Source organism: Trachurus japonicus, chromosome 18 (genome assembly GCF_045865225.1).
Source record: "Trachurus japonicus isolate A0001 chromosome 18, Traja_1.0".
Classification (NCBI taxonomy): Eukaryota; Metazoa; Chordata; class Actinopteri; order Carangiformes; family Carangidae; genus Trachurus; species Trachurus japonicus.
This window is the reverse complement of record NC_140924.1, coordinates 4,544,767-4,570,724: the sequence shown is the minus strand read 5'-3', so window position 1 is coordinate 4,570,724 and position 25,958 is coordinate 4,544,767. Positions and strand designations below refer to the sequence as shown.

Below are 25,958 nucleotides of genomic sequence, written 5' to 3'. Positions count from 1 at the left end.
CTTCTCTTTGTTTATAAAACAGCTCACTGCAGTTACCTCCACAGTAAGAGACAATAAGAACCACAAATGTATAAATAAACACTTTCATCCAGTGCTGGAAAGTAGTGAACCACAGCATGATTAAACTAGTCGTCTAACAGCATTGTTTTATACTTTTGCCAGAGTAGAACATACCTTTTTATGAGCGCTGTAGTCTCTCTTGAATTCAGGGCCTGTCCTACCTCATGATGTTAAAGTCTCTCCTCCATCTTGCTGCTCCATCTGTCTTCCTTCACCTTCACCTTCCCCCTCCACATCTGGACCAGAGTTAGGATTGTTCTCCTGGCATGGACAAATGAAACAGGGTGAACTAAGTTTGGGCACTTCTAATCTCTGTGGATGTTTTTTTTTAACCACATTTCACTACTTAACTGACAGTGACACACTCCAGTGTTGGTGTATTTACCTGCCTCAGTGTTGGTCACCTCTCCTGGCTCGTCATGTGGACTCACACAGAAGCAGCAGAGACCCAAGAACTTCAGTCTTGAGGAGTCGAAGCATCAATTTACTGAAAAAGAGCCTTCACTTCACATACATCGCGCCACATCACAGCTTTATGGCATATTCACCACTGTTACTTGGTTGCTAACGGCTAGTTAACAGAGCTGCCTTTATTCTCTCTTCCTGTTTCTCTTCACTTCACGTTGTTTCCCTTCAAATGAGGGAAAATTGAATTTGGATTGCAAGTTTTATTTACGATTAATCTGAGTGACATTTTCTCTGTGTATCGATCACACAGCACCAGCATATGCACACACACTACACACAATAAAACAACACTGTCCATGGTGCTTTGACACTCTACCCCTGAACCGTCAATGAAAGCACTAATTCGCACGTCACGGCCACACAACGATCAGACTTAAACGTTTTCATTCGCCACAAACACTCATTAAATCACATCACAAACTCAAACCCTCATCGCTACACCGTCCCCAAAAGAGAGACTTGCATGTCGTGCCCGCAGCCTACTGAGTGAAATCAGGAGAAGGATGGACGGAAAATGTCCTGTTATTGTTATCTTATCGCAGCTGTTTTCTCCAGAAAAAGACACAAATGAGATCATGAATCAATGAGAGAAAAAAACAACATAATTCACCAATTAGTCACCTAATGGCAAAACTTACCTGTTAAAGACTCTGCTTTAGCTCTCAAAATGGCTAAAGCAACAGGATGCTCTTGTGCACAAACTTACCGACTGGTTAACACACTCCGATGTCTCAGTACAGTCACAATCACTGGTGTTGGAATTAAATCTGATACAGCTGCCGGCCCGATAACGCAGGAAAATACCACACTCAACGTCACTGAATTCACAAGAAATATAATAACAATGCATATTTGTGAGTTACTGTACCACCATAAATGTGTTTTTTGAGGTCACGTGACCTCTGGCCAGCTAACGCACTTCAGTTCATCTTCAAGCCCAGGTGAACGTTTGTATCAATTCATTTACAAGAACAGACTGAAAAACCTGAAGATATTATTCTTATAAACACTTTTCCAGATCAACAGAGAAACAATCTGCCAGCATCAATCTGCCAAGAGGTTAAGTCTTTGACTTCCTGTTTTAAATAACACTGCACACTGCTGTGACTTGCTGTCATTTTCCTTTACTAGTCATAAAAACGCTGCAGTGTTAACCCTGTAGATAACAATCCTATGTGCAATCATGTGCATAAAGCTTTATAGACACAAACATTATTCCTATGAAATGACTCAAGAGGTACATAAACCACTGTCTATACTGTACTCATGTCACAGCTTCCACTGACCACTACAACATTTGCTGTGAATTAAAATCAGTTGCAAGACAATAAAGCAGCTGCTTTGCCCATATCTGAGGTGGTGGATATGTGTCTTCTCTCTGTGAGTCAGCATTTTAAGTTAAATTTCATATTATTTTCACTACACTGTGGTTCATTATTTAGTTTATACAACAGCACACCACAGTTACCTCCACAGTAAAAGACAATAACAACCACAAATGTATTTAAAACTTTCATCCAGTGCTGGAAAGTAGTAAACCACTAGTCCAATGCATCTTTGTAAACTAGAAAACTAGTCATCTAACAGCATTGTTTTACACTTTTGCCAGAGTTTTCATGGACTACACACTAAAACATAGAGCACTGTAGTCTCTCTTGAATTCAGGGCCTGTCCTACCTCATGATGTTAAAGTCTCAACACCTTCACCTTCACATCTGGACCAGAGGTGATTGTTTTCCTGGCATGGACAAATGAAATAGGGTGAACTAAGTTGGGGCACTTTAACCTCTGCATTTTTTTTTTTTTTTTACCACATTTCACCACTTAGCTAACTGACAGTGAACTATTGTATTTACCTGCCTCGGTGTATTGGTCACCTCTCCTGGCTCATGTGGACTCACACAGAAGCAGCAGGGACCCATGAACTTCAGTCTTGAGGAGTCGAAGCCTGTATTTACTGACAAAGAGCCCAAATATCACATCCACCGCGCCACTTCACGGCTCTTTATCATGTTGTTAACTTAACAGTTAGCTGCTGCTGCTAACGGCGAGCTAACAAGCGGTCGTTAGCTCGCCTCGTCCTATCAGCGCTCTTTACATAACTTACCGGTCTCTTCCTGAAACGAGCTGCCTGCTCCACGTCTGTGACAATATTTCGTCTCTAATTTATTGATAAAAATCACTGGAGTACCACGATAAATCCGTGTGGACGGCTTGCGAGCTTATCGCTGCTGCTGCCGCCTCTTCGCGCCGTTAATATCTTCTTTTTTCTTTTTTTTTCCGGAATCTATTTTTAATTTGGCCAAAAGGATTTTGAATCATTTCTAGGTGTTAATGATTTCATATGTTACTTTTTTCAATCAAATCAAATCAAATACATTTTATTTGTCCCACCAGGGGAAATTTGTCTTGGGCAAGGGAGTTGTGACAGCTGCCATACATGTAGCCTAAAAATTTTCCATACACAGTACACAATAAAACAGTAACAGAGGCAAATATATCCATTTTTATGACTGTGAAATTGACTTAAAAATTAAACAAGTTGTACAGAATCAAGTCTTTTTTTTCTTAACAAAAACAAAAAGACTTCTTCAACCAAATCTCAATATCTGTCTTCTTTTTTTTCTCTTTTTTTGTGCCGCCGTATGTATTGGATACACTATCCAAGTAGTTTGAGCTATGACATGGTGTAACATCCTCCATCTTCCTGTGAACAGCAGTAATTCCTACTTTTCCATTGTGTTTTCTGTGTTGTTGCTGCTCTGACTTCCTTTTTTTCCCCATGAGAACCAGTCCAGCAGGTTCAGGAGAGGCAGGCTCAGGTTTGAAGTATTAGACCACGAGGAAGGTCAAGTTGAGACGTGTCTTTTGCTGATGAGATTTGTTCCTGTTATCCTATGTTTTATTCTTTATTATTTGAATGGAGCCTAATCCTGGACCAGTCTGCCTACCCCACTGAGCAAAGAGACGTCCAAACGACGTCTTTTCTAAGTCATTTTTGCACGTCTAATTTTGGTCCCCTGAAGGTGCAGACTGTTACTCCAGACGACGTCTTTTTTTGACGTCTACTGAACGTCCAGTATTGACGTCCACATGACCGCCGTATAAGGGCTATTTGTTGTCCAAATGTGGTCATTATAGACGTCTTTTCTGCGTCAAAATTTAAACCGACATCCACTGAACGTCCACAGGACCACTGTATGAGGGCTATTTGACGTCCAAATGTGGTCGTTTCAACGTCTTTTTTGCATCAAATTTAAACTAATTTTAGACATTGTTTTTATACTGCTTCTAGGCTCTGTGCATAACTGTAGTCCCATTTCAGAAGGTGTCAGACTGTTCCAGTTCACTTTCCTATAGCTTCATTTGGTTTTCTCAGCAGCAGATTACCTGGAAATGCATGCAAAGGTGTAATGCATTTCCAGTTCAAACCTGCTGCTGAGCCAGATGAAGGTACAGGAAAGTTAACAGGAAACAGATCCTCCACCTCCTGTAAACATATGGGACTACAGTTATACACAGGTTTACCAATAAATCACAATTCAATCCCCATTCATTTATTTCCATCTTTATTTTCTTAATCACTGGCACAAACATGTCATTCTAATAAAGTTATTGGTATCTGTTGAAATTAATACTGCTGGTAAAATACTAATAAATACATAAAGTTACACAGCCCACCTTGCTTCGGTCTGTGGCACAACAACAAATATAACACAATAAAAATTAAAGTGATAAACTCAATGTGTTTTGAGAAGAATTACAAATCAGAACCAACTACTGCATACTTAACACAGAAAAGACATGTACAAAAGTGATACAAAACTGTGACAAGATTCTCCACAATGGATAATCAGTCCTGGGTGACTGCTGTGTATCCCTCTCCTCCAGCATGTGTCTTTATGAAGTCCTCTCTGGCTGTGTCATCAAAATGTATGGCTCCATCTGCACAAGAAGAAGAAGAAGACAAATAATTAGAAATATGCAAAGACAACCTGCAGCCTGTGTCTCCACTACCAATACTGGATTCATACAAAACCATCTCAGCAAATGTTAAGATATGACATATGGGCTTACCTTGTATTGCTCTATAAACCTTTGTCTTCTCCCTTGATATTAGATGTCACCATCAGGGCATTAGTGAAGAGCCTATAGGGGAAAAAAACATTTATAAATAAATGTGAATGATACAGTGCTTTGCAAAAGTATTCATACACCTTGAACTTTTACTTTACACATTTTGTCATGTAACAACAGCTTTAATTTATTTTATTGGGATTTTATGTGATAGACCAACACAAAGTAGTGCATAATTGTTAAGTGGATGAAAAATACGTGTGGTGTTACAGATTTTTTTTTTTTAAATACATGCAAAACTCTGGTGGAAACTGCACAACACACCATCTTGACTGTGAAACAGCACCCAGGAAGAGTAGCTAGTGGCAGCTTGTGTGTATGACAGAGCCCAGGAGGAGCTCCGTACAGCAGAGTATTCACCACTTTATTTTCCCATGATCCATTGCGTCACACCACCCCGGAAGTCGGTTGTTTACGTAGCAACAGCTAGCGGCTAACGTAGCAACCGGACATCCACAACTCTTGCGATTGGCTTTATGGTCGTTACAGGCTCCATTCATAAAATCTTTAACTTTCCTTGAGTTGTTTGTGCATCCAACAACAGCACATGTCGTACCGGAGGACATTCTATGAACTTGTAATAATAATAAAAACACTTCTAAGACAGACTGCTAGGCTAGCTCCATTCTGCTTGAAGTGAGACAGAAGTGCGAAACCGACTTGTCGGTGAATTGAGTGTCATGGCGACGCCCAGCGGCGTTCTACGGAAAGTGGTGAATAGGAGGGCTGTTAGCACTGTTAGCTGTCCTGGATGCTAGTGAGTGCAAGCAGTGGATGCTATCCGCTAGCCCGATGCTAATTTCCGCTAACACGATGCTAACTTCCGCTAGCACGATGCTAACTAGCGGTGGCGGCTAGCATCCGTGACTACCACTCACATCCCAGTTTACCACAACAGTCCTCATAGCTACTCATTACAGCAAATAGACCAGACACCGGGGCCGTGAAGGTGCACGCCGCAGCGCGTCTTGTGTGAATGACACATCGGTTAAAATGGGCGCCGGAAAGAAACTGACACTATAAATGCATACAGTAAACATAAAATCAACTAAACCAAGCAAACTTACCTTCCACTTAGTGGAAAACGATGTTGTTGTAACCAAAGTGTTATGTTGACCACAGTCTGCTTCTGCAGGAGAAGAAACGCGCCAGTTGCTTGGTGTATTTCCTCAGCCAATCAGAGTGTTTGGCAAACACTCTGATTGGCTGAGGCACCAGCAAACACTGTTTGCTGGTGCCTCAGCCAATCAGAGTATGATCACATGCTGCCTCAGCCAATCAGAATGCCTTTGACTAGTTTAAATAATAAAGGCTCTTATCAAAGACTGTTCAGAATTATATTTACTTCTCCCTACTTTTATGAACCATGATCGGGTGAAATTATTTTCTGAAGCCATAATCTCCCACAAATTTCATTTCAAAATATATAAATTAAAATATTAATTAATTAATTAATTGAAATAAAATGAAATGAAATTGAAAAAAAAACTGTAGGAAAAACAAAGATGTAAAATAACAAAATATCACATGTACTCAAGAACAACAATGTCTTAAATGAGTTTAAATTGAACATAGAAGAGATTTCTACAATGCCCACATTTGGACGTCATCTGGAGTAACAGTCTGCACCTTCAGGGGACCAAAATTAGACATATAAAAATGACGTAGACAAGACGTTGTTTGGACGTCTCTTATAATGTTTAATCACAAACAATATATATTCGTATTTATTAATCATGTTGATAACAATATTGTTATTTGTCCACTACTACTATTACTAAAACTACTACAATCATTAATCATGTCAATTTCCTGCACCTGTCTTAGACGTCCAAAAAAAGTGACCAAGCCTGACGTCCAAATGTTTAACTGCATATTGACGTCCAAGTGGGGTCATGATTAGACGTCCAAATAGTGGACCCAGTTTGGACGTCGTTTAGGCGTCCAGAATTGGTCTTGGACCGACGGACGCAATATAGACATGATCTGCACGTCCATCAGACGTCCAATGTTTGGTGGGACCTACCTTGTTCCCATTTGCCTCTCATTATTTCCTATACACCCCCCAGTGTGCTGACTATCCAAAAAGAAACTTAATTTGTCACCTGATGGTGGCTTGAGGAGTGAATTTAGATCAATTCCAGAAAAAACAAAGTACTGTGCAACGTTAAAGCAGAAGTGAGTGATATATTTGTGTTAATATAAGTCTTAAATAGTTATATCTTCCGACAGCAATCACTTACATAGAGTGTTTGGACCGAAACACGGGTCTCTCAGTCCCTCTGCTCTGCTCTGAGCCGAAGAGAAAACATTTATCGTATCCTACAGTTTTTATCCAATGAGGAGAGAGAACGGCATGCAGGGCTGTGTGTGCAGCCAAGGGACGCCGTGAATGTGGTGACGTAGCGACGAGGACTGTTATGGTGCGTTCAAGGAAACTCGTATTTTTCCGACCGTGAAGTTGTACCAGTTCGATCTGGTACGAGTTCACCGGTCGGAAGTTACGAGTGGCCGTTATAGTGACTTTCACCGGTAAAACAGGTCGGAAAAACACGAGTGGGTTGCCTGGAACGCTACAAAGTCGTAAGTTGTGACTTGAAGCTGTAATTTCCGATTTCAAAAGCCGGCCTGGAACGCAGCATTAGCGAAAACGACCGGATCACTCACTTCTGCTTTAATTTCTTTTGGGGTGATGTTCCCATTTATTGTAAGAAAAAAAAAAAACAGAAAGTTACCTGTGTGCTTCCCCGACCACCATCCAACTGACACCAATTTTCACTTGGTCGGTACTAATCACACAAAAAATGAAACTGTACTATACCCTTGTGGTCAAAATGAGGTACTTACACAAAACAATAATGAATGAATAATGGTTCCTACACCCAGTTTATCACAATAACCAGGCTCATTACATAGAGGACTGGTATTGTCTCACACACATGGAAAGTCCCTCTGTCAGCAGCTTGGAAAGTTGACATGATTTACACTTCACAGTTGAGCAAACAGTTAAACGACTGAGGATTGATGTCTATGTCTTTACACAGTCAGGACTGAGAGTGTCTTGTAGGGAAGTTTAGATAAGCAGATGTGTGATTAATGAACATCAAGTGCACATTCAAGTTTTATAGTCTGTGATTATCTTTATCTCAACACACACATGACACAGGGGGACATTCCAACCAAGGGGGCAGTTGTCGGTCTGAGGAGTGAAGCTCACTTCCGCGTTCAAAAAGCTGCAATCCCCCCGGCTGTCGCTGGGGGCTGGCTCCAGAAGGGAGCAACTCCAATTGAGCCCCATGTTAAAATAGCCGATTTTACAGCTTAAAAAAACATATTTACAGCCTGGTACATTTCATTTTTTTGGTCTCAACCGATAGTTTCTACCCCCGCACACACTCTGAGGGGGGTGAATTTTTTTTAAACTCTACCGTTTTACTGTTATTAGGTTTAAAGTTCTGGCCAATTAGGGCGCAGAACCGTTGAGTGACAGGTCCGGCGACCGCTGCTACGAGGCCAGTGGGCGGGCCCTCGGCCGGCCAACGGCCGCACCTCTCCAAATATGGCAAGTAGAATCCAACATGGCGCGGTTCAAACCCCCGTAGTAGAGGCACAAAACAGACTCCCCCAAACCAATGGGTGACGTCACGGACGCTACGTCCATTCTTTTTACAGTCTATGATTCCAACACAGATGGTTTAATAATTCACGACTCATTTCCCTCTCTGTTACAAACTCAAGGCCAGATATCTGGTGTAAACAGGTCATAAAACAGGCTGAGTGGCTGTTATCTACTTTCACCAGCAGCTGAGTTACGGACAGAATTTCAGTTATCAAAACACTGCACCCATCATTAAACTTTGCCCAAGGGCAAACTTGTACAAACAACAACTCCAGGAAGTAATTTGAGCAATTATTCTGGTATCTTGTGTACAAGAGGTCAAGAGGTCAGAGCTCACATGGGCCGGTGGTTAATTTGGACTCGATCCAAAGAGGAAGTTAAAAGTAATCTAGTTTAAAAGCTGATGCAGAATTTTTGTTTTAATGGGAGTCATAGTAATTCCTAGGAAAAGCCTGTGTAAATAATCTACAGAGATGTTCAGTTTATAGTCGACCAGTGACTGTGATGGTGGCTGCAGTTTGAGCTAATGCTAAGCTACAACCAGGAAGCAACAGTGCTGAATCTCAACCTGAGTCTAGTTTTTCATCATCAATTGAGCAGTACACAATTTAAAAAGTCAAAAACACTGAGAAAAGAAACCGACTCTGAATCCAGCAAATAAATAAAACTGTTTATTTTATTCTTTCATTAGAAAAAACTACAGTAACATGTCAACATGTATCGTGTGCCACGCACAGCGATAAGCACTCATCTTTCTCCTGCAGCTGCATCAGAGCCGTGTTGTAGCTTCACGGCTGTGATTCCTGCATCATCATCTACATCATCATTTGAATTGAATTGCTCTTTGTCTGGCTCATCACCTGGGACCAGTTGCCGTGGGAGACCCTACCAGGAGCTGAACGCTCCAGACAACACAGCTCCCAGGATCCTCTGAGCTCACAAACCCCTCCACCACGGTAAGGTGGCAATTCACAGAGGGGGATGATAGGGGATCAATAACCATATAAATGTACAATACTTTATATTTACACTTCCAGTCGTGTTTAGGCGAACATACTCATTGAATGGTCTTTCTTTACTTTCTACATTGTAGGCAGATACTTTAAAACGTCAGAGATAAACTCTTGAGATACTTTGTTGAGGAAGTCATAAAAAATGAAGCAAAAACACTGAAAGAGAAGTTGTGCAAACATTGGACTGGAAGTGTACATACTATATGTACATTTATACATATGGGAGGGGGGGGGGATCATCTTTAAGTTTTCTCCGATTCATGTGTCTTCTAAGTTCCATGACGATCCAGGAAACCAAACAGGCTCCAACAAGTGGAGCAACAGCGACAAGTCCATAACGCCCTCTCATGTTTCCAACCACCTCTTCTCTATCGTCTTTTCCTCCGTCCTGGTTTTCTCCTCCTCCTTCTTCTTCTTTTTTGCTCTGTCCATCTGCAGAGAGAAGCAATGTGAGGGTGATGAGTCTTCAAACTCCTGTTAAGACCTTATCTACTGCTCTTTGTTCACATGACTCAGACCAGCTGTTTTCTACAAAGTCAACATAATCAACAACATCTGGACAAAAAACATGCAAACATCTGATCAACAACCAGGAAGCAGCTGCACCAAGACTCACCTGACTGAACCTCACCTGGCTGATGAACAGCCAGGTAGATGGTGCTGATGGGCTCAGTCTTTAAAATGGATCTTTTCCTGCGGTTTGTTTTTCTCTGGAAGACTCGACACACGTATGTTCCTGTGTCGTTGCTGGTCACGTTCTTCAGGATCATGGACACGTCTCCGTCCTTCATCTCTCTGTCCTTCAGCTCCACCCGGTTCTTAAAAGATGGAAGCTGGTTTTCTGGAACGGACCACCCGTCCCGGTACAAGAAGACATATTCTGGTTCCAGTTCGGGTCTGGACCACTCCACAACTACGATGTCAGTGTTGCTGGGAGCTCGACACGGCAGAGAGACAGACTGTCCAGGTTCAGCTGTTTGGGTTAATGGGACTGAAACAGACAAAACGCACAGAGCAGAGAGGTCAAAGGTCAGATCACTAAAGTGTATGTCATGTGAGAGCCAATAAAAAGTTGCATTTAATCACTGTAACCTGCTCTTTTTGCAAACACAGGAGTTACTGCACAGTTCATACAGAGGGTTACAGAGTTTAGAAGCTTTACTTATTCATAGTTTGAGATTTAATCACTGGACAAACATCTAAATTCACTTGTTGCACAAAGTAGTTAAGTTCTTGATTAAATAACCTAATCCAGACTGTGATCCAGTGAATTTTAGGTAAATTAAGATAATATTCCAAACAAAAACAAAAAAAACACTTAGCTCAGTGACTCAGCAGAAATAAATGATTGTAGCTCAAAAAACGTCTATCCTCGGTTGTCTAATGTTTGTTTTCTTTATTTCTGTGAAAAGGGCTCATTTGCATGAACTAGGAAAAACTAAGGACCAGTCTGACACTGGATATCTTTGAGGCGCAGGCTGCAGAAGCCATGACACACCCATCAACAAGCTGTGACGCACTTTAAATTCCTTCCTTCAACAGAGACTCTGTCGCTTTGAATTTCACCCTGCTGCATAAAAACCTCTCTCTACTGTCAGGAGTCAGGACACTTGTTTTATATCCTCAATCTGTAACAATATCTGTTTAAATCGATGTAGAAACCCAAAAGTATCACCAACACAGTGTAAAAATGTCGACTGTCCGACACAGCCCCCCCTCTCCTTTCTTTCATTTGTAGCCTCTATGAAACGCCTTAACAGAAACAGTTTACAGAAACATAAAACAATGCACAACTCACCGTCAGTAGAAGACACAGGGACCCAGAGGGATAACAATATCCCTCTGAGTAACACCGATGTTACAGCAGACATCTCAATCCAGGGGGGCTTGTGGAGGGAGAAGCTGCTGGTGTGTTACTGACGGGAAAGAAGCTTCTCCAGTGTTTTTATACAGCGGGTGGAGCTAATCATTGGGGCGTATCCTGTTACATCTTCATCATGAAGTCACTGGAAGGTTCTAGAAAAGTCTTTGTGTTTTAAAAAAAAAAGTAACACATCCCCAAGAGAGACATATTTACACTCATATGAAATCATGTCATTTGCAAGGTAAAGTTTGGGAACATCCCCCCAGCAGCTGTTGATATGTAGCCCCTGCCATTTCAGTCACGCTGCAGTAACCGTCAAATTTCCACTAGATGACAGCGTTTTGACTAAAACAGCCAGGGAGAAACAGAGGGTGGATAAACTACACAGCTCCATTGGAGTCACCTCCTCAGTCTGACTTTATCTAGGAATCTTTTTCATCCAATAGATTTATTTTTCTTTTTTTTTATTCATGTATATATTTTAGGCTGTTTTACTGCTTTGTGTCTTCATTCTACAATTACCTTCTGGACTTATGGTTCATTCTAGGAACCTGCTTTTATTTGTGGTTATTCATTGTATTTCTAGTTTTATTCTGGTTTCACTCACTTCCAAACCACAAGAAAACAACAACAACAACAACAAAAAGAAGAAGAAGAACAACAACAACAACATGCTGTCCAAGAAGGTGTGAAAGTGCAAAAACAACCTGTATCTGGTTTAGTAAAAAGGAAGTGTCCTTTTCACAAAACCGCAACAGGAAGACACAGCTTCTGCTGAGATATGTCGAAATTCATCTATAAAATCGACATTTTAGGATGATAATCACTCTCCTCATTAAATAAACAAAGTTATTTTAAACCAGAATAAAATATTTTCATATTCTGATCAAAACAGTACTTCTCAAACACAGCACAACAAAATCATCTGTGTTTGTTGGACTGTCAGTGAACGCATCATTCTTATGTTCTTATTGGTATGCTCAGGAAGGTTTCACTTAACGCCCCCTGTGAAAAGGTCTCAGACCTGAAGCTGCTGAGGTGTCAAGATGGACGGAGCATCTCTGCTGTCGCTGCTCTGTGAGTCTTCTCCTTGTTGCCGATAACTTTAGACATTTCAGTCTTAACCACAAGTTCAGTTTTTTTTTAAAATCACTGTTCATTGTTGTTTTAACTCCATCAAACATTTTAAGGGTGTTTCACAGCAGTAGACCCTAAACAGTCAAAAATTATTTCATACTGTATATATAAGTCAGATATATAAATCAAAAAAATTTTTTTTTTTAGAAATCAACATCCACTACGATGAGTTTTGTAAATCAGATGTGTTATATTCGATGTTAGAAAGACACTTCCTGTGTCTGGGATCACTTCATATGTGCAACAATTCTGTTTTTCTGAAATAATTTCTCTACTCTGTGATGGAGACATTGGTAACTGGGTAAATATCATAATTTTGTTCTTTGAAAACCAAGCCACTCTTTCTGTGTAATAGAGTACGTCGTGTCCCCAATACAGACGACCAGGTTGGTGTTGAAAAAAAAGAACCATTTCCTCTTTCCTGTCCTCCCCTGCTTCTCTAGAAACATGTCAGATATGAAACCTCAAACCAACCTGTCGTTTCTCTGCAGCTCTGACCTCCCTGCTGTGGCGCCCGGCAGTACAAGGTGAGAAGACTTCCTCTGTCACCGGTGTTGTGCTCATGTGGGGGCTGAAACCTGTTTTGAACATGTCTCATGTCAGTGCACCCTGAATGACAGGCACGTAGGTAGTGAAACCACAAGTCTCTTCTTCCTCTGCCATGACCAACACACTGATAATAGTGAGCTAGTCTTTGAGAGGCCAGAGGTCTCATAGCCCAGCAGGCAAGTGACACCAGGCCTGCAACTATAACCGAGCCTATTTTCAAGGCCTTTTCTCAAAAATTGCATATCCATAATAAAATGAGTATATCTCTGCAACCAGAAGATCTATTTGAATACTTCTGGTGTCATAGTAAAGGGAAAAGAGAAATTGATAATTGCTGAAATGTGTAGCTGTATGTGTTACTGGTGAAGAGCTCAAAACCTCCATCAAATGCTTGTACAATGTATGAACATTATCTTTGCAGTGGTTGATTCTGATAAAGTGAAGCAGTACAAAATGATTGAGATTTTACTACAAAATATTCAGGCGAGCTTTCCAAAATGTCCATTTTTGGCACAGCTTGGAACCACCTGCCACTATAAACCATTGTTTAATCTTTATTTTCACACAATTTGCATAAACTAACTGAAAAAGAATCAACTGGGACTAAATAACAACTACTTTCAAGGCCCTCTGTGTCCCTCTGTGTAAAGCTGCACTGAGAGCAGCTTATTTGGGTGCAGTTATGCCTGGCTCTATCTCTGCAGCGGAATGGTTGATTCTGTGATTGACAGCTCATTCGAACCGTTAGAGCCAATAGAATAAGGGTTTGTATTGACAGTACGGGCAGCCAATCAGAATCAGAATTCTTCTCATGAGCCACTCAGAATCAGTCTTCTCTCTCTGCCGTGCTTCTATGTAGCCGCGGCTCCTGTGTATCGTTCCAATGTTTGTAGCCGGCTCTTTCAGATGAGCGGTAGCTGATGTGTTTTGCATAATGTACAGTAACACGAGCGTGGCGACTAGGTCCACACAGAGGTGCTTCATGAAGTTTGATGTTTAGTTGTTTATTTGAGTAGTGTTTGGGTCATAAAAACATGGTTTTTACAGGCTGTGGGTCAGCTTCTGCCGTTTAATTTGACATATAATATGACTATATTCTTTCATAATTAGTGCAGTGGTGGCTCTGTGATGGTTCTGCATGTGGGGGATTTTGGTTTTTAGCAGGTAAATCAGTACTCAGCCGAGGATGAAGCCTGTCTGTTGCCTGCCTGTTTTTTATTTCATATCTTTGCAAATTTATCAAAAAGGAACAAACTGAAATATCCTGAAGACAACTGAAATTTGGCACAGGTCTCTCTTGACCATCCATCACAGTTATGGCTTTGTAAAGTTCGATAGCTCACATACTGTAGATCCTCTTATCTGACAGCAGCAAAATAACAAAAAGTTAAATAAGCGAATGTGAACACACTTGTATGTCCTCCCTCCGTCCCCTCAGCTCGTCTGACTGTGAGTCCCAGCAGCTCTCAGCTGTTTGAAGGAAACTCAGTGTCTCTGAGCTGTGAGGAGGACGACAGCTCTGCTGGATGGAAGGTGATGAGGAACACAACCAGACAGCAGATGACTCAGTGTGGAGATGGGTGGGGACGACCAGATGGTTCCTCCTGTAAGATCAGCTACATCTTCCATTGGGAGAGTGGAGTTTACTGGTGTGAGCTGAGAGAGGGAGCAACAACCAGTAGCAGCATCAACATCACTGTGGCTGGTAAGATCAGACTGTGGAGTCAGTGAGTACGTTTACATGCAGAGCTTAATCGAGCTATGCTCATAATTCGATTTTGGCGTCAAGTCGGACTTCTGTCCTTGTCTCAATTTACATGCAACTGAGAAAATCGAATAACCGACAGGGTCCGCCCCCTCATGCGGCGTCACCCGTCGTTTCAGCGGGTTAATACGCCCCCTGTCCTGTTGATTTTTCTGTCACCTCGTAAAAAACTGAATATAAACAACTTAGTAGCTTAATAATAAATTCTCAACTGCGACCAGACGCGCCAGTCTGGGCCGGATTCGCGCTGAGAATAGGATATGGGCTTCCTTTTTTCCTCTCTCTGTCTCTCTCTCTCTCTTTTTTTTTCTTATAATAAAACACTCTTGCTGGTCGCGCTGTGTGAAATGCACTGAATCGTGAGTCGCGCTGACGTTGGGTTTTTTTCTTTACTTTGCCGGGTTCAGGCGGCTTCTCTGCTCCACTCTGTGCTGTCTCTACTGTTGTGGAGCATGCGCACATGCATTGTCCCAACCCATTGTCCAGTTATACTCCGACTAAGGTGTTTACATGACGGAGAAAATCGAATTCCAATCGCATTATCTGGGTGTCTTAATCAGAGTTCTCCAACTCCGATTTCAGTCGGACTAAGGTGTTTACATGCACTTCAGTTCCCAGTTATAGTCGGATTAAGGCAATAATTCGTTTTTTTCAAGTGTCATGTAAACGTACTGAGTGTTGATGAAGCTGCGTGGAAATGGATCAACTGCTGTACTTTGTCTCTGTGTTGAGGTGGACCAGTGATGCTGCAGAGTCCTGTCCTCCCTGTGATGGAGGGACATGATGTCACTCTGAGCTGTCAATCAAAGGAGACCCTTCCCTCCAACATCTCAGCTGATTTCTATAAAGATGGCTCCCTCATCAGGACTGAGCCTACACGTCACATGACCATCCACCATGTTACCAAGTCTGATGAAGGCCTCTACAGCTGTAACATCACAGATCATGGAGGGTCTCCACCCAGCTGGATCGCTGTCACAGGTCAGGAGGGTCACAGTTCAGGAGGCCACAGGTCAAGGGCCTCACCACTTATTTATCCACATTATCCACACCTGATCAGGTGAGATTCTCCCTACAGGAAAACCTATAACCTCAGCTCCTCCCACCTCTGCCTCAGCTCCGCCCCCCACATCCGTTCCCCTCCAGCTTGTGTTTGCTCTACTTCACCACCTGGTTGTGTTCTGTCCATACGTCGTCTCCACTGTCATCATGGTGTCTTTGTATCGACAGAGAGCCACAGGTATTGTATCAGTTAATCAATCAATAAATCAATCATCCATTGAGTAACAGCCATTTCTGTACTGTTGGTTGTTGTTTAGTTGCATTATCATCAATGACCTTATGGTGAAGTCCTGGCAGGAAACAACCAACCTGTCTCCATCTCCTTAGTAACAGCACCAACGACCCAGGCTGAGCAGAGACTGGCTGAGGATGGCGATGATGTCGTGGCGGTCACCACGGAGCATCACTTCTGAGCTGAACATCTGGCTACTGCTGCCGTATGTGATGCTTGGTCTCGCAGAAAGAACGTTTTAATTGTTACTCTGTTGTTCTACTGCAGCACCTGCCAATGTGTTGATTCAATAAATACATATCATGTCAAGACGTTAACCGATACTCTTTATTGATGTCAAAGATATTGTCTCAGATCAGGCTGTTGTGTACTAGTGGGCTTGATAAGATGATTTTACCCTGCCACCTGGTGGACACTGTAGGTATAACAGTATGTAGTGGTGTATAATAAACAACTAAGTGCAATAATGAACAATAAATAATTCAGCGAGTCCATCCATAACCCATTTTCTTCCACTAATATTTAATATGGATTTACATAATATGGAATATCAGTCAAAACATGCCTTTTGTTCAGTGTTTTTCCTTCATTTGTATTACTTTCTACATTGTAGATTCTGAAGACATCAAACCTGTGAAGGAACATATGTGGAGTTATGTAGTAAACACAAAAATGTCAATTAAAACAAAAGTGTAATATGTCACCTGACCTAAACCTAAATTGAGATGATTTTGGAAGTGACGACCTCATGAAGCTAAAGACAGAATGTCAAGAGTGTGCAAAGTTGTCATCAAAGCAAAAGGTGGCTACTTTGAAAAATCTAAAATCCAAAACATATTCTGCTTTGTTTAACACTTTTTACAATATAATTTCACATGTGGTCCTTCATAGTTTTGCTGTCTTAAGTATTAATCTATGTAGAAAGTAATGAAAATTAAGAAAAACTATTGAATGACAAGGTGTGTCCAAACTTTTGACTGGTACATATTTTTGTGCACATCAATAAATAAAGTAAAGTTTATTTTTATTTTTTTATAGGATACTCTTTTTTAAAATTGTGGTGGCGCAAGCAGTTTTCTGGTGACCTCATCATAAACTTTGATCAAGATCCTCCTCAACCAACCACATGTTAACTCCACCCACCCTCCATAGTATAAAAGATGTGAGGAGCCCCATCTCCATCAGTGACTGACAAGCAAGGCACTATTGCAAACCGCTTGTCTCAAAGGGCTTTAAGCAGCATCATTAAAACATCCTCTACACTTTGATTTTCACACCGACTGAGGAAAAACTGCCAAGAAAAAACCAGGAGAAACCTCAAGGTGAGCAACAGAGGAGGGATCCCTCCCCAAGGGAGATCCAATCTACCATGATTGAGATGTCTGCTGTAAAGCCCGTGTCACTCAGTGGGACGTTTCTGTCCCTTTGGGTCTTCGTGTCTTCTACTGACGGTGAGTTGTTCATCTCTTCACATTTCATCTCATATTCAGCTGTGTTGTTAAAGAACTTCATATATTTCACAAGTCTCTGAAGGAATCTATATACAAATTTCTAATGAACTCTACGTTATTAATCGGAATGGCGACTATTACACTTGAAACGCAGCAATGTTGTAAGATTTTAATTGTGGTGATGTTGGAGGCTAAAGTTCACAATGGGTGTAACACCTATCAGTGCAACCTTTGATCATTAATATCAGTCAGATGATTGTTATATGACAGACTGGAGCCAATAATTACACCGTTGCTGTAAATAGTTAACCTGATGGACTTAAGTTTGATGAGATATAAAGAATATTGGAAGTTATTTCATTAAATAGCGCCCCAGCCTGCACGGTCAGTCAATTTATTGTGCTTAACAGATTATGAACCATGATGAAGATTTATCAGAATTAAAGTTGTGCATCGATGAACACATTAAATGTCACCATGAAAACTCAGACTGTTCCAGTTGTTTTTATTGGCTCTCACAAGACACACCTATCTGACCTTTGACCTCTCTGCTCTATTTGTTTGTCTGTTTCAGTCCCATTAACCCAAACAGCTGAACCTGGACAGTCTGTCTCTCTGCCATGTCGAGCTCCCAGCAACACTGACATCGTAGTTGTGGAGTGGTCCAGACCTGAACTGGAACCAGAATATGTGTTCTTGTACCGGGACGGGTGGTCCGTTCCAGAAAACCAGCTTCCATCTTTTAAGAACCGGGTGGAGCTGAAGGACAGAGAGATGAAGGACGGAGACGTGTCCATGATCCTGAAGAACGTGACCAGCAACGACGCAGGAACATACGAGTGTCGAGTCTTCCAGAGAAAAACAAACATCAGGAAAAGAGCCACTTTGCTGACTGAGCCCATCAGCACCATCTACCTGGCTGTTCATCAGCCAGGTGAGGTTCAGTCAGGTGAGTCTTAGTGCAGCTGCTTCCTGGTTGTTGATGAACCATCACAGATCAGATGTTTTCATGTTTTTTGTCCAGATGTTGTTGATGATGTTGACTTTGTAGGAAACAGCTGGTCTGTGTCATGTGATCAAAGTAGATAAGGTCTGACAGGAGTTTGAAGACTCATCACCTACCTGACTGCTGATGCCTCACATTGCTTCTCTCTGCAGATGGACAGAGCAAAGAAGAAGAAGAAGAAGAAGAAGGAGGAGGAGGAGGAGGAGGAGGAGACCAGGACGGTGGAAACAACGATAGAGAAGAGATGGTTGGAAACATCAGAGGACGTCATGGACTTGTCGCTGTTGCTTCATTTGTTGGAACAATTCTTCTTGTTTGTTTGTTTTTCTGGGTCGTCATGAAACTTAGAAGACACATGAAACAGAGAACCCGCCAAGCTCCTCCTGCTGGAGGCAACTGGTGTGAAAACATAAAATGAGCTTTCTATGTGTATAAATATATATATATATAGATTTACAACACTTTACTTGACGTTCTCGTCATCATAGTGACATGTCACAGTCATGAACGTGTCATAAACATTATGTCAATGTCATAACGTTGTCATTAATTGTCATTGGGGTTTGTAGGGTTAGGGTTAACTGAATGACACTTCATAACAACATTATGACATTGACATAATGTTTATGACACGTTCATGACTGTGACATGTCACTCTTATAACGATACCTTCAAGTTAAGTGTTGTAAATCTATATATATGTATATTTATATACCAATATCCCCCTCTGTGAATTGCCACCTTACCGTGGTGGAGGGGTTTGTGAGCTCAGAGGATCCTGGGAGCTGTGTTGTCTGGAGCGTTCAGCTCCTGGTAGGGTCTCCCACGGCAACTGGTCCCAGGTGATGAGCCAGACAAAGAGCAATTCAATTCAAATGATGATGTAGATGATGATGCAGGAATCACAGCCGTGAAGCTACAACACGGCTCTGATGCAGCTGCAGTAGAAAGATGAGTGCTTATCGCTGTGCGTGGCACACGATACATGTTGACGTGTTACTGTAGTTTTTTCTAATGAAAGAATAAAATTAACTGTTTATTTATTTGCTGGATTCAGAGTCGGTTTCTTTTCTCAGTGTTTTTGACTTTTTAAACAGCTTCTGGATCAGATTCATTTATTTATTTTATTTTATTTAACCTTTATTTTACCAGGCAAATTGCTTGAGATAAAAAAAATCTCTTTTACGAGCATGGCCTGGCCAAGAAAGCAGCAACAAGATAATATACACACAAAGAAGTGAGGACGAATATGAGAGAGAGAGAGAGAGAGAGAGAGAGAGAAAAGATGAATGACGTCCAGAGTTCTACAGTCCGGCAGGGATATGGGGGGAAGAGAAGGAGGACGGGAGGGCTGTGTGGTACAAGGGGAGGCTGTACCAGGGGATCCTGAAGGAAGAGAGATTATGTTAAATCAGCCAGGGCAGAACAGAACAATGCACAACAATACACACTAAAAGAACGCTAATCCAGTGATGCTAAAATACTAAACAGTAAAACATTTACACACTCCATGATTTGCCATTAAAAAACAGTTAAGTCTGGTTTTAAAATCGGAAAGGGTGATGAATGCCTGTAGTTTTAGTGTTTTTTGGAGATTGTTCCAGCCAGAGGGAGCAGAGTACATGAATGCCCTCTTCCCAAACTCAGTACGAGTTCTGGGGACAGAGGCAGATAGAAAGTCCAGAGAGCGCAATCTGTATGATGAGTTTGATGTGAGAGTGAGGTAGGTGCAGAGGTATGAGGGAAGTAGTCCAATAATTGCTTTATAGATGAAGATGTACCAGTGCAGAAGCCTACGTGCAGACAAAGACAGCCAGTCTACTTTAGCATACAGAGTACAATGATGAGTGAGTGACTTACAGCCGGTAATGTATCTTAAAGCACAATGATAAATGGCATCCAGCATATGCAAAGAAGTAGAGCAGGCATTCATGTACAGTACGTCAATATAATCCAACAAAGGAATAAAAGTAGCTGCAACAAGCCTTTTTTTAGAAACAAAAAAAAAACAAGATTTATTTCTGAAATAAAAGCCCAGTCTCACTTTTAGCTTCTTTACCAGGTTTTCAATATGAGGTTTAAAAGACAGATTGTCATCAAGGATGATGCCTAGGTATTTAAAGGATCATAGGGCAGGATTTGTGAGAAAATACCGGAAAATACCCATGCGTTTTACGTTTTTTAAATAATAATGGGTGAGGAAGCGTTCAAAACCAAAAAGAACGAGCCCACCCGCGTATCTCTCCATTGCCCTGAACGGGGTCTGTGCTGCAAAATGCGCTGCAATTCAGGGGGTGAATTTCGCGCGCTGGCCGGCGGACCTGACGTCAGCGCGTCCACGACTGCCTTCGAATGGATCAATGGAATGGAGACATGAAGACAGAGTGGCGACACTCCCTGTTATATCAATCGCTCTGAACCACGGTGGATCCAAATCAGGCCTACTGTTACTGCCAGCAAACGACCCAGCACAACTGAAAGCCCTGTTAAACCCCCTCCCCCTCCACCGCCGCCGCCACTCTCTCTCCCCCTCCCTTCACACACGCACACAGCAGCAGGCAGGTCACTAACTTACACACCCTCTCCCTCTTCACTACTGTCTTATTATTAGCCGTTAGCCGCAGCTAGCGGTTAAAAGCCGACGTTATAACTTTAACAACGTTATCAGGCAGGTGGACAAACGTCCTCTTTTGCCCGGACACGTCCACTTTTCACGTCCTGGCCGGCGTGTCCGCGACGCGTCCGTTTTCTTTTTTTTATGAAATCATGAATATGTCCGGTGTTTATTGGTTTTCATGGGACCGCGGACCCTGACAGATGCGGCCCGACACCCGGACCCGGCGCGTTAATTCTCGGTACCGGCCTGTAGGAGTAGGAGCCCATACAGATCCATGCAGAGGAGCTCAGAGGAACAGACAAGCAGCCTCCTGCTGCAGCACAGTGAAGGTGTGTGTGTGTGTGTGTGTGTGTGTGTGTGTGTGTGTGTGTGTCTGTCTGTCTGTCTGTCTGTCTGTCTGTCTGTGAGAGCGAGAACCTACAGTAAAATACCCCCTCTCCCTCCCCAGATAGGAAAGACTGTAAAGAGTAAAGTAAACAGTGAAAAGTCTGTGCGCGCTCCCGTGCCGGTGGCTTCCCTGGTTGCTGTAGTTACGCGCAGCGGCCGTCGCGTCACTGGCCGTTCTCATTAATCCTGCCCTATGATCCTTTAAAAGTAGAAACAGTCTCAATAAGGGTACCTTGAGAAGTGTATAAAGTAGGACGATAATTAGTTTTGTCTCTAGATTTAGTAAAAATCATCATTTTAGTTTTATCTGCATTAAGCACCAATTTCAAGAACCGGAGTTGGGCTTCTATTTCCTTAAAAGCAGCTTGCAAGTGATCTACAGCCATCAACACAGTGCTTCCAAAACAATAAATCACAGTATCATCGGCATAAAAATGGAAATTTGCATTGTCAACATTTTTCCCCAAATCATTTATATAGATTGTAAAAAGCAGGGGACCGAGCACAGAGCCTTGTGGCACCCCCTTATGGACAGCCAGGGTATCAGAGGAGTAGCCATCAACTTTAACACATTGAGCCCTGTCTGATAGATAGTTAGAAAACCAACTAACAGCAGAATCAGAGAGTCCTATATTAGCTAATCTATGCAGCAAAACATTATGGTCCACAGTATCAAAGGCCTTAGAGAAATCAATAAAAAGGGAAGCACAATGTTGTTTGCTATCCAGGGCCATAAAAATATCATTAACTACTTTCGTAGCAGCAGTGACTGTACTATGTGATTTTCTAAAACCAGATTGATAGCATGATAAAATTTCATTACTACACAAAAAATCCTTCAACTGATCACTTACCAGGTTTTCTAAAATCTTGGCTAAGGGTGACAAATTTGAGATAGGCCTGTAATTATTAAGGCTCGAGGGTTCACCGCCTTTTAAGAGGGGGAGAACGTGAGCCATTTTCCAGGTGTTAGGGATTTTCTTACTAGTTAGAGTTAAGTTAAAAATGTAGGTTAAAGGTTCGGCTATAAAGTCCGCAGCAATTTTTAAAAAATAGACAGCAATGTTATCTGGCCCCGCTGGTTTTTTAAAATCTAATTTTGTAAGGGCTTTATGCACCTCGGCAATAGTGAAAGGCCTAAAGTTGAATTTAGTATCCAAGGGAGTCTCAGCATTACTAAGTGGAGCCTGGGCTGCAGTGGGGGACATAACTTCTTTGTCAAAAAGAAAACCAGATGACACAAAATGCTTATTAAAACAATTGAGCATCTCAGTTTTGTCATAGATAGTGGCCGACTCAGACACAATACAAGTTGGGAGACTAGAGGAGTTCTTTGGAGATAAAGATTTAATAGTCCGCCAGAATTTCTGAGGAATTTCAACCAAGTTGAGTAAAAGGTCATAAGGTCGATCACCTGCACACAGACACTTATAGCACAACCAGCCATGTATGTGTCCAAGAAACAAATGATGATGATTAAAAAACAGACTCAGGTTAGGGGAACTATAAACCATCTCAAATACTAGCTTAGCATTAGCTCAGAGTGTCACTGTTACTTTTAGTCCAAAGATGACTTTCATTAACCAGCAGAGAGCAGCACTGCACTGTAATGAGATATGTATACTCTACATGTGTCAGTTACTTAACACCAGTGTTGCTCTCACTTTGCAATAGTTATTTATGAGATTTCAGTGGTTCATATCATTTATAAGGTGGCAGTAAACACCCCTTAACACCCACTGGCACGCCCATGGTATATAGATTAACACTGATAGATAGACAGGATGATAATGATCAGTGAAATTGATAGTGTGTAGTTTATTGTAAGGCCTGTGAATATTCTCATTTGTCCAGGTCATCGTTATCCCCAAAGCATTTACGTCAAAAGCAACTGGACTTGGTTATTTATACCGAGTCCAAGTCCAGTTGCTTTTGACTTAAATTTCTTTCGGGAGTTTATTGTAAGGTGTTCCCAAGACTTCTATTTAAACATCTGGAATGCTTCTCATTAATTCCAGTCAGAGATAACGTCTATTATCCTAAGTAGGTAAAGCAATGTTCTGGTGTCAAATATCCAGTGGCCACCATGGAGTCACTGTTGAAGGAACTGGTTTAGCACAGATATTCTCTGTAAGTGTTGAGGTGACTCATGTTTCAGATAGCTTGAGCCCACACACTCAAGCCCTGACTTCCTCATTCAGACCGTCCTCAGCCATTTTGTTTGTTTCCAACCACAGGAATGTGCTCAGATTGTTTTATTCACATTTGTCAGATAACAGTTGAGTAATATTTTCCATCAGGTATACTGACCATAATCACAATGTTTGGTTCAATGTTCTAAATTAGTTTGTAACTTAAAAAAAAACAGTTATTAAATATCTAAAAAAAAAAAGAAGAAGAAAGTCCTTTCAGTTCTGTAATTTTCCATTTTATTTCTATTAATGAATCAGCAAATGAGTACATTTATTCATATGCATGTGGTTAATTAAAGATAAAACATGAAGGAAAATTAAGATGAGCTGCAGCTGCAACAATCCAGTGTCTTACACCAACAAACTACAGTAATGTTGTGCATACTGGGGGCTTTTACTGTGAAGAACATATACACCACTTATTTGACAGAAGCTTTATTTGTTTTCATGATGATCTGCTGAAAGGAAAGTTTATCTCTAATCCCAGAGTTTTTGACAAGGAAACATTTCATAAACATGCTCTTATTGACAGCACCCCTTATCTTCAAACTCAAGAGTTCCAGGTTACAACAGAGGCAAATCGCTCTATTGAATCCAGTCAGTCAATGCCAGCAAAGAACTTTTTCCCCGTCATTTTCCAATTCACCAAAATTGGCAATGGAAAAGAGAAAAAAGAACAGGGACAATTCCCAGGTCGAGTAAGAATTGATACAAGTTCAACACTTTTTAGACCACAAACACTGTAAACACACATGATTGCACAGTAAAACTGTACTCTGGGAAGAAAGAGTGAGCGGCAGCCCCACAGTAAGTTTCAAAAACACACAACCAGAGATCAACGTGTCTCACTGGTTGATGTGTCAGCTGGTAGCTCACTCTCTCTCTCCACTGTTATGTGTGTGTCCTTTCCAGCAAAATCAGCTGGCAGTGTTGCCGGGTTACCCATGTTTAAAAAACCAACTTATACCAATCAAGGTTGGCATAAGAAGGTTATTTGTCAAAGAGGCTGACTGATGACCAGCACAGCCTCCGGAGGCCAAAGCAGAGATTCTGCCTCTGCTTGGTCCATAGTACTTAGTACAAGTTTTTGAATTGCTCTTAGTCTGGCTCATCACCTGGGACCAGTTGCCGTGGGAGACCCTACCAAGAGCTGAACGCGCTCCTGACAACACAGCTCCCAGGATCGTCTGAGCTCACAAACCCCTCCACCACGGTAAGGTGGCAATTCACGGAGGAGGTGGCATGACGGATAAAGACTGGAGGAGAGTGTTCACTTTAGGCCATGAACACAGTGGAACAGACAATAACAGCTTGTGAGAAATCTTTCCTTGTCAATAGTTTTTCTCTTGACTCGTCACTCAGTTTGTTTTGGACTAGGAGACTCTGACAGGACACACACTGGTGTGTATGCTGCATTTAACTCATCTCCATCTTTATTTACTGGTGACAGAATTTTTTTCAAGGAGGATTTGGGGATACTTTTGTGACACTTTTTCCAGATTATGAAACCAACAATACCAACAACTGCAACAACCATAACCGATGATGACAGACCGACTCCCAGTCCAACATGTTGATCCTCGATCCCTCCCTCCTTGCCTCCTTCCCCCTTGACTCCTCTCTCCTTGTCTCCTCCCTCCACCCTGAGGTCCTCTGTACCTCCTGCAGAGAGAAGCAGTGTGAGTGATGAGTCTTTAAAGGCATTATCTACTGCTCTTTGATCACATGAAGTCAGACCAGCTGTTTCCTACAAAGTCAACATCATCAACAACATCTGGACAAAAAAAACAGACACAACATCTGATCTGTGATGGTTCATCAACAACCAGGAAGCAGCTGCACTGAGACTCACCTGAATCTGGACTCTGTGATTCACCTGAGTGAACCTCATTGAACTTCACATCCAGTTGGACGATGCTGATGGGCTCAGTCTTCAGATTGGCTCTCTTCTTCCTCCTCTTAAAGTGGTTTGTTTTTCCCAGGACAACTCGACACTCGTATGTTCCTGCGTCATCACTGGTCACGTTCTTCAGGATCATGGACACGTCTCCGTCCTTCATCTTTCCGTCCTTCAGCTCCACCCGGTTCTGATAAGTTTGATGCTGGTTGTCTGGATCAGACCATCCATCCTTGAACAACAACACATATTGTTGTTTCATTTCAGGTCTGGACCACTCCACAACTATGACGTCAGTGTTGCTGGGAGCTCGACATGGCAGAGTTACGGTCTGTCCAGGTTCAGCTGGGATGGTTTCTGGAAATGTAACGGAGAATCACACAAAGTTTTGAGTCAAATTCCTTGTTTCCATTGGACATTGTTTTGTTGATCTCCGAGCAGCTGAATAACATTGGACCAAACAGTTTCTTTTTTTAGTTTAAAGTCAGCAGCTGATGCAACA

General features: G+C 41.8%; 5 protein-coding genes across 5 annotated transcripts in view; 2 read left to right on the top strand and 3 right to left on the bottom strand.

Moving 5' to 3' along the window:
* Positions 1 to 25,958, bottom strand: part of LOC146968414 (high affinity immunoglobulin gamma Fc receptor I-like) — a 182,670-nt gene that overhangs the window by 115,328 nt on the left and 41,384 nt on the right. The gene's annotated exons all lie outside the window — the stretch shown is intronic.
* LOC146968421 (butyrophilin-like protein 2) lies at positions 8,934 to 11,221 on the bottom strand. Its single transcript, XM_085759155.1, has 3 exons — positions 11,096 to 11,221; positions 9,914 to 10,288; positions 8,934 to 9,729 (listed from the first exon to the last, which is right to left on the bottom strand). The coding sequence occupies exons 1-3, from the start codon at positions 11,166 to 11,168 to the stop codon at positions 9,509 to 9,511; spliced, it is 669 nt and encodes a 222-aa protein (XP_085615281.1). The 5' UTR covers positions 11,169 to 11,221; the 3' UTR covers positions 8,934 to 9,508.
* LOC146968420 (sialoadhesin-like) lies at positions 12,088 to 16,190 on the top strand. The gene is made up of 6 exons (XM_085759161.1): positions 12,088 to 12,238; positions 12,790 to 12,825; positions 14,286 to 14,552; positions 15,345 to 15,593; positions 15,691 to 15,852; positions 16,002 to 16,190. The coding sequence occupies exons 1-6, from the start codon at positions 12,208 to 12,210 to the stop codon at positions 16,085 to 16,087; spliced, it is 831 nt and encodes a 276-aa protein (XP_085615287.1). The 5' UTR covers positions 12,088 to 12,207; the 3' UTR covers positions 16,088 to 16,190.
* Positions 17,193 to 18,781, top strand: LOC146968419 (uncharacterized). The gene is made up of 3 exons (XM_085760351.1): positions 17,193 to 17,357; positions 17,932 to 18,306; positions 18,516 to 18,781. The coding sequence occupies exons 1-3, from the start codon at positions 17,276 to 17,278 to the stop codon at positions 18,779 to 18,781; spliced, it is 723 nt and encodes a 240-aa protein (XP_085616477.1). The 5' UTR covers positions 17,193 to 17,275.
* On the bottom strand, positions 19,668 to 25,863 carry LOC146968418 (uncharacterized). Its single transcript, XM_085760349.1, has 4 exons — positions 25,412 to 25,863; positions 25,114 to 25,221; positions 24,704 to 24,815; positions 19,668 to 19,749 (listed from the first exon to the last, which is right to left on the bottom strand). Exons 1-4 carry the CDS (start codon positions 25,716 to 25,718, stop codon positions 19,668 to 19,670), a joined length of 609 nt encoding a protein of 202 aa, XP_085616475.1. The 5' UTR covers positions 25,719 to 25,863.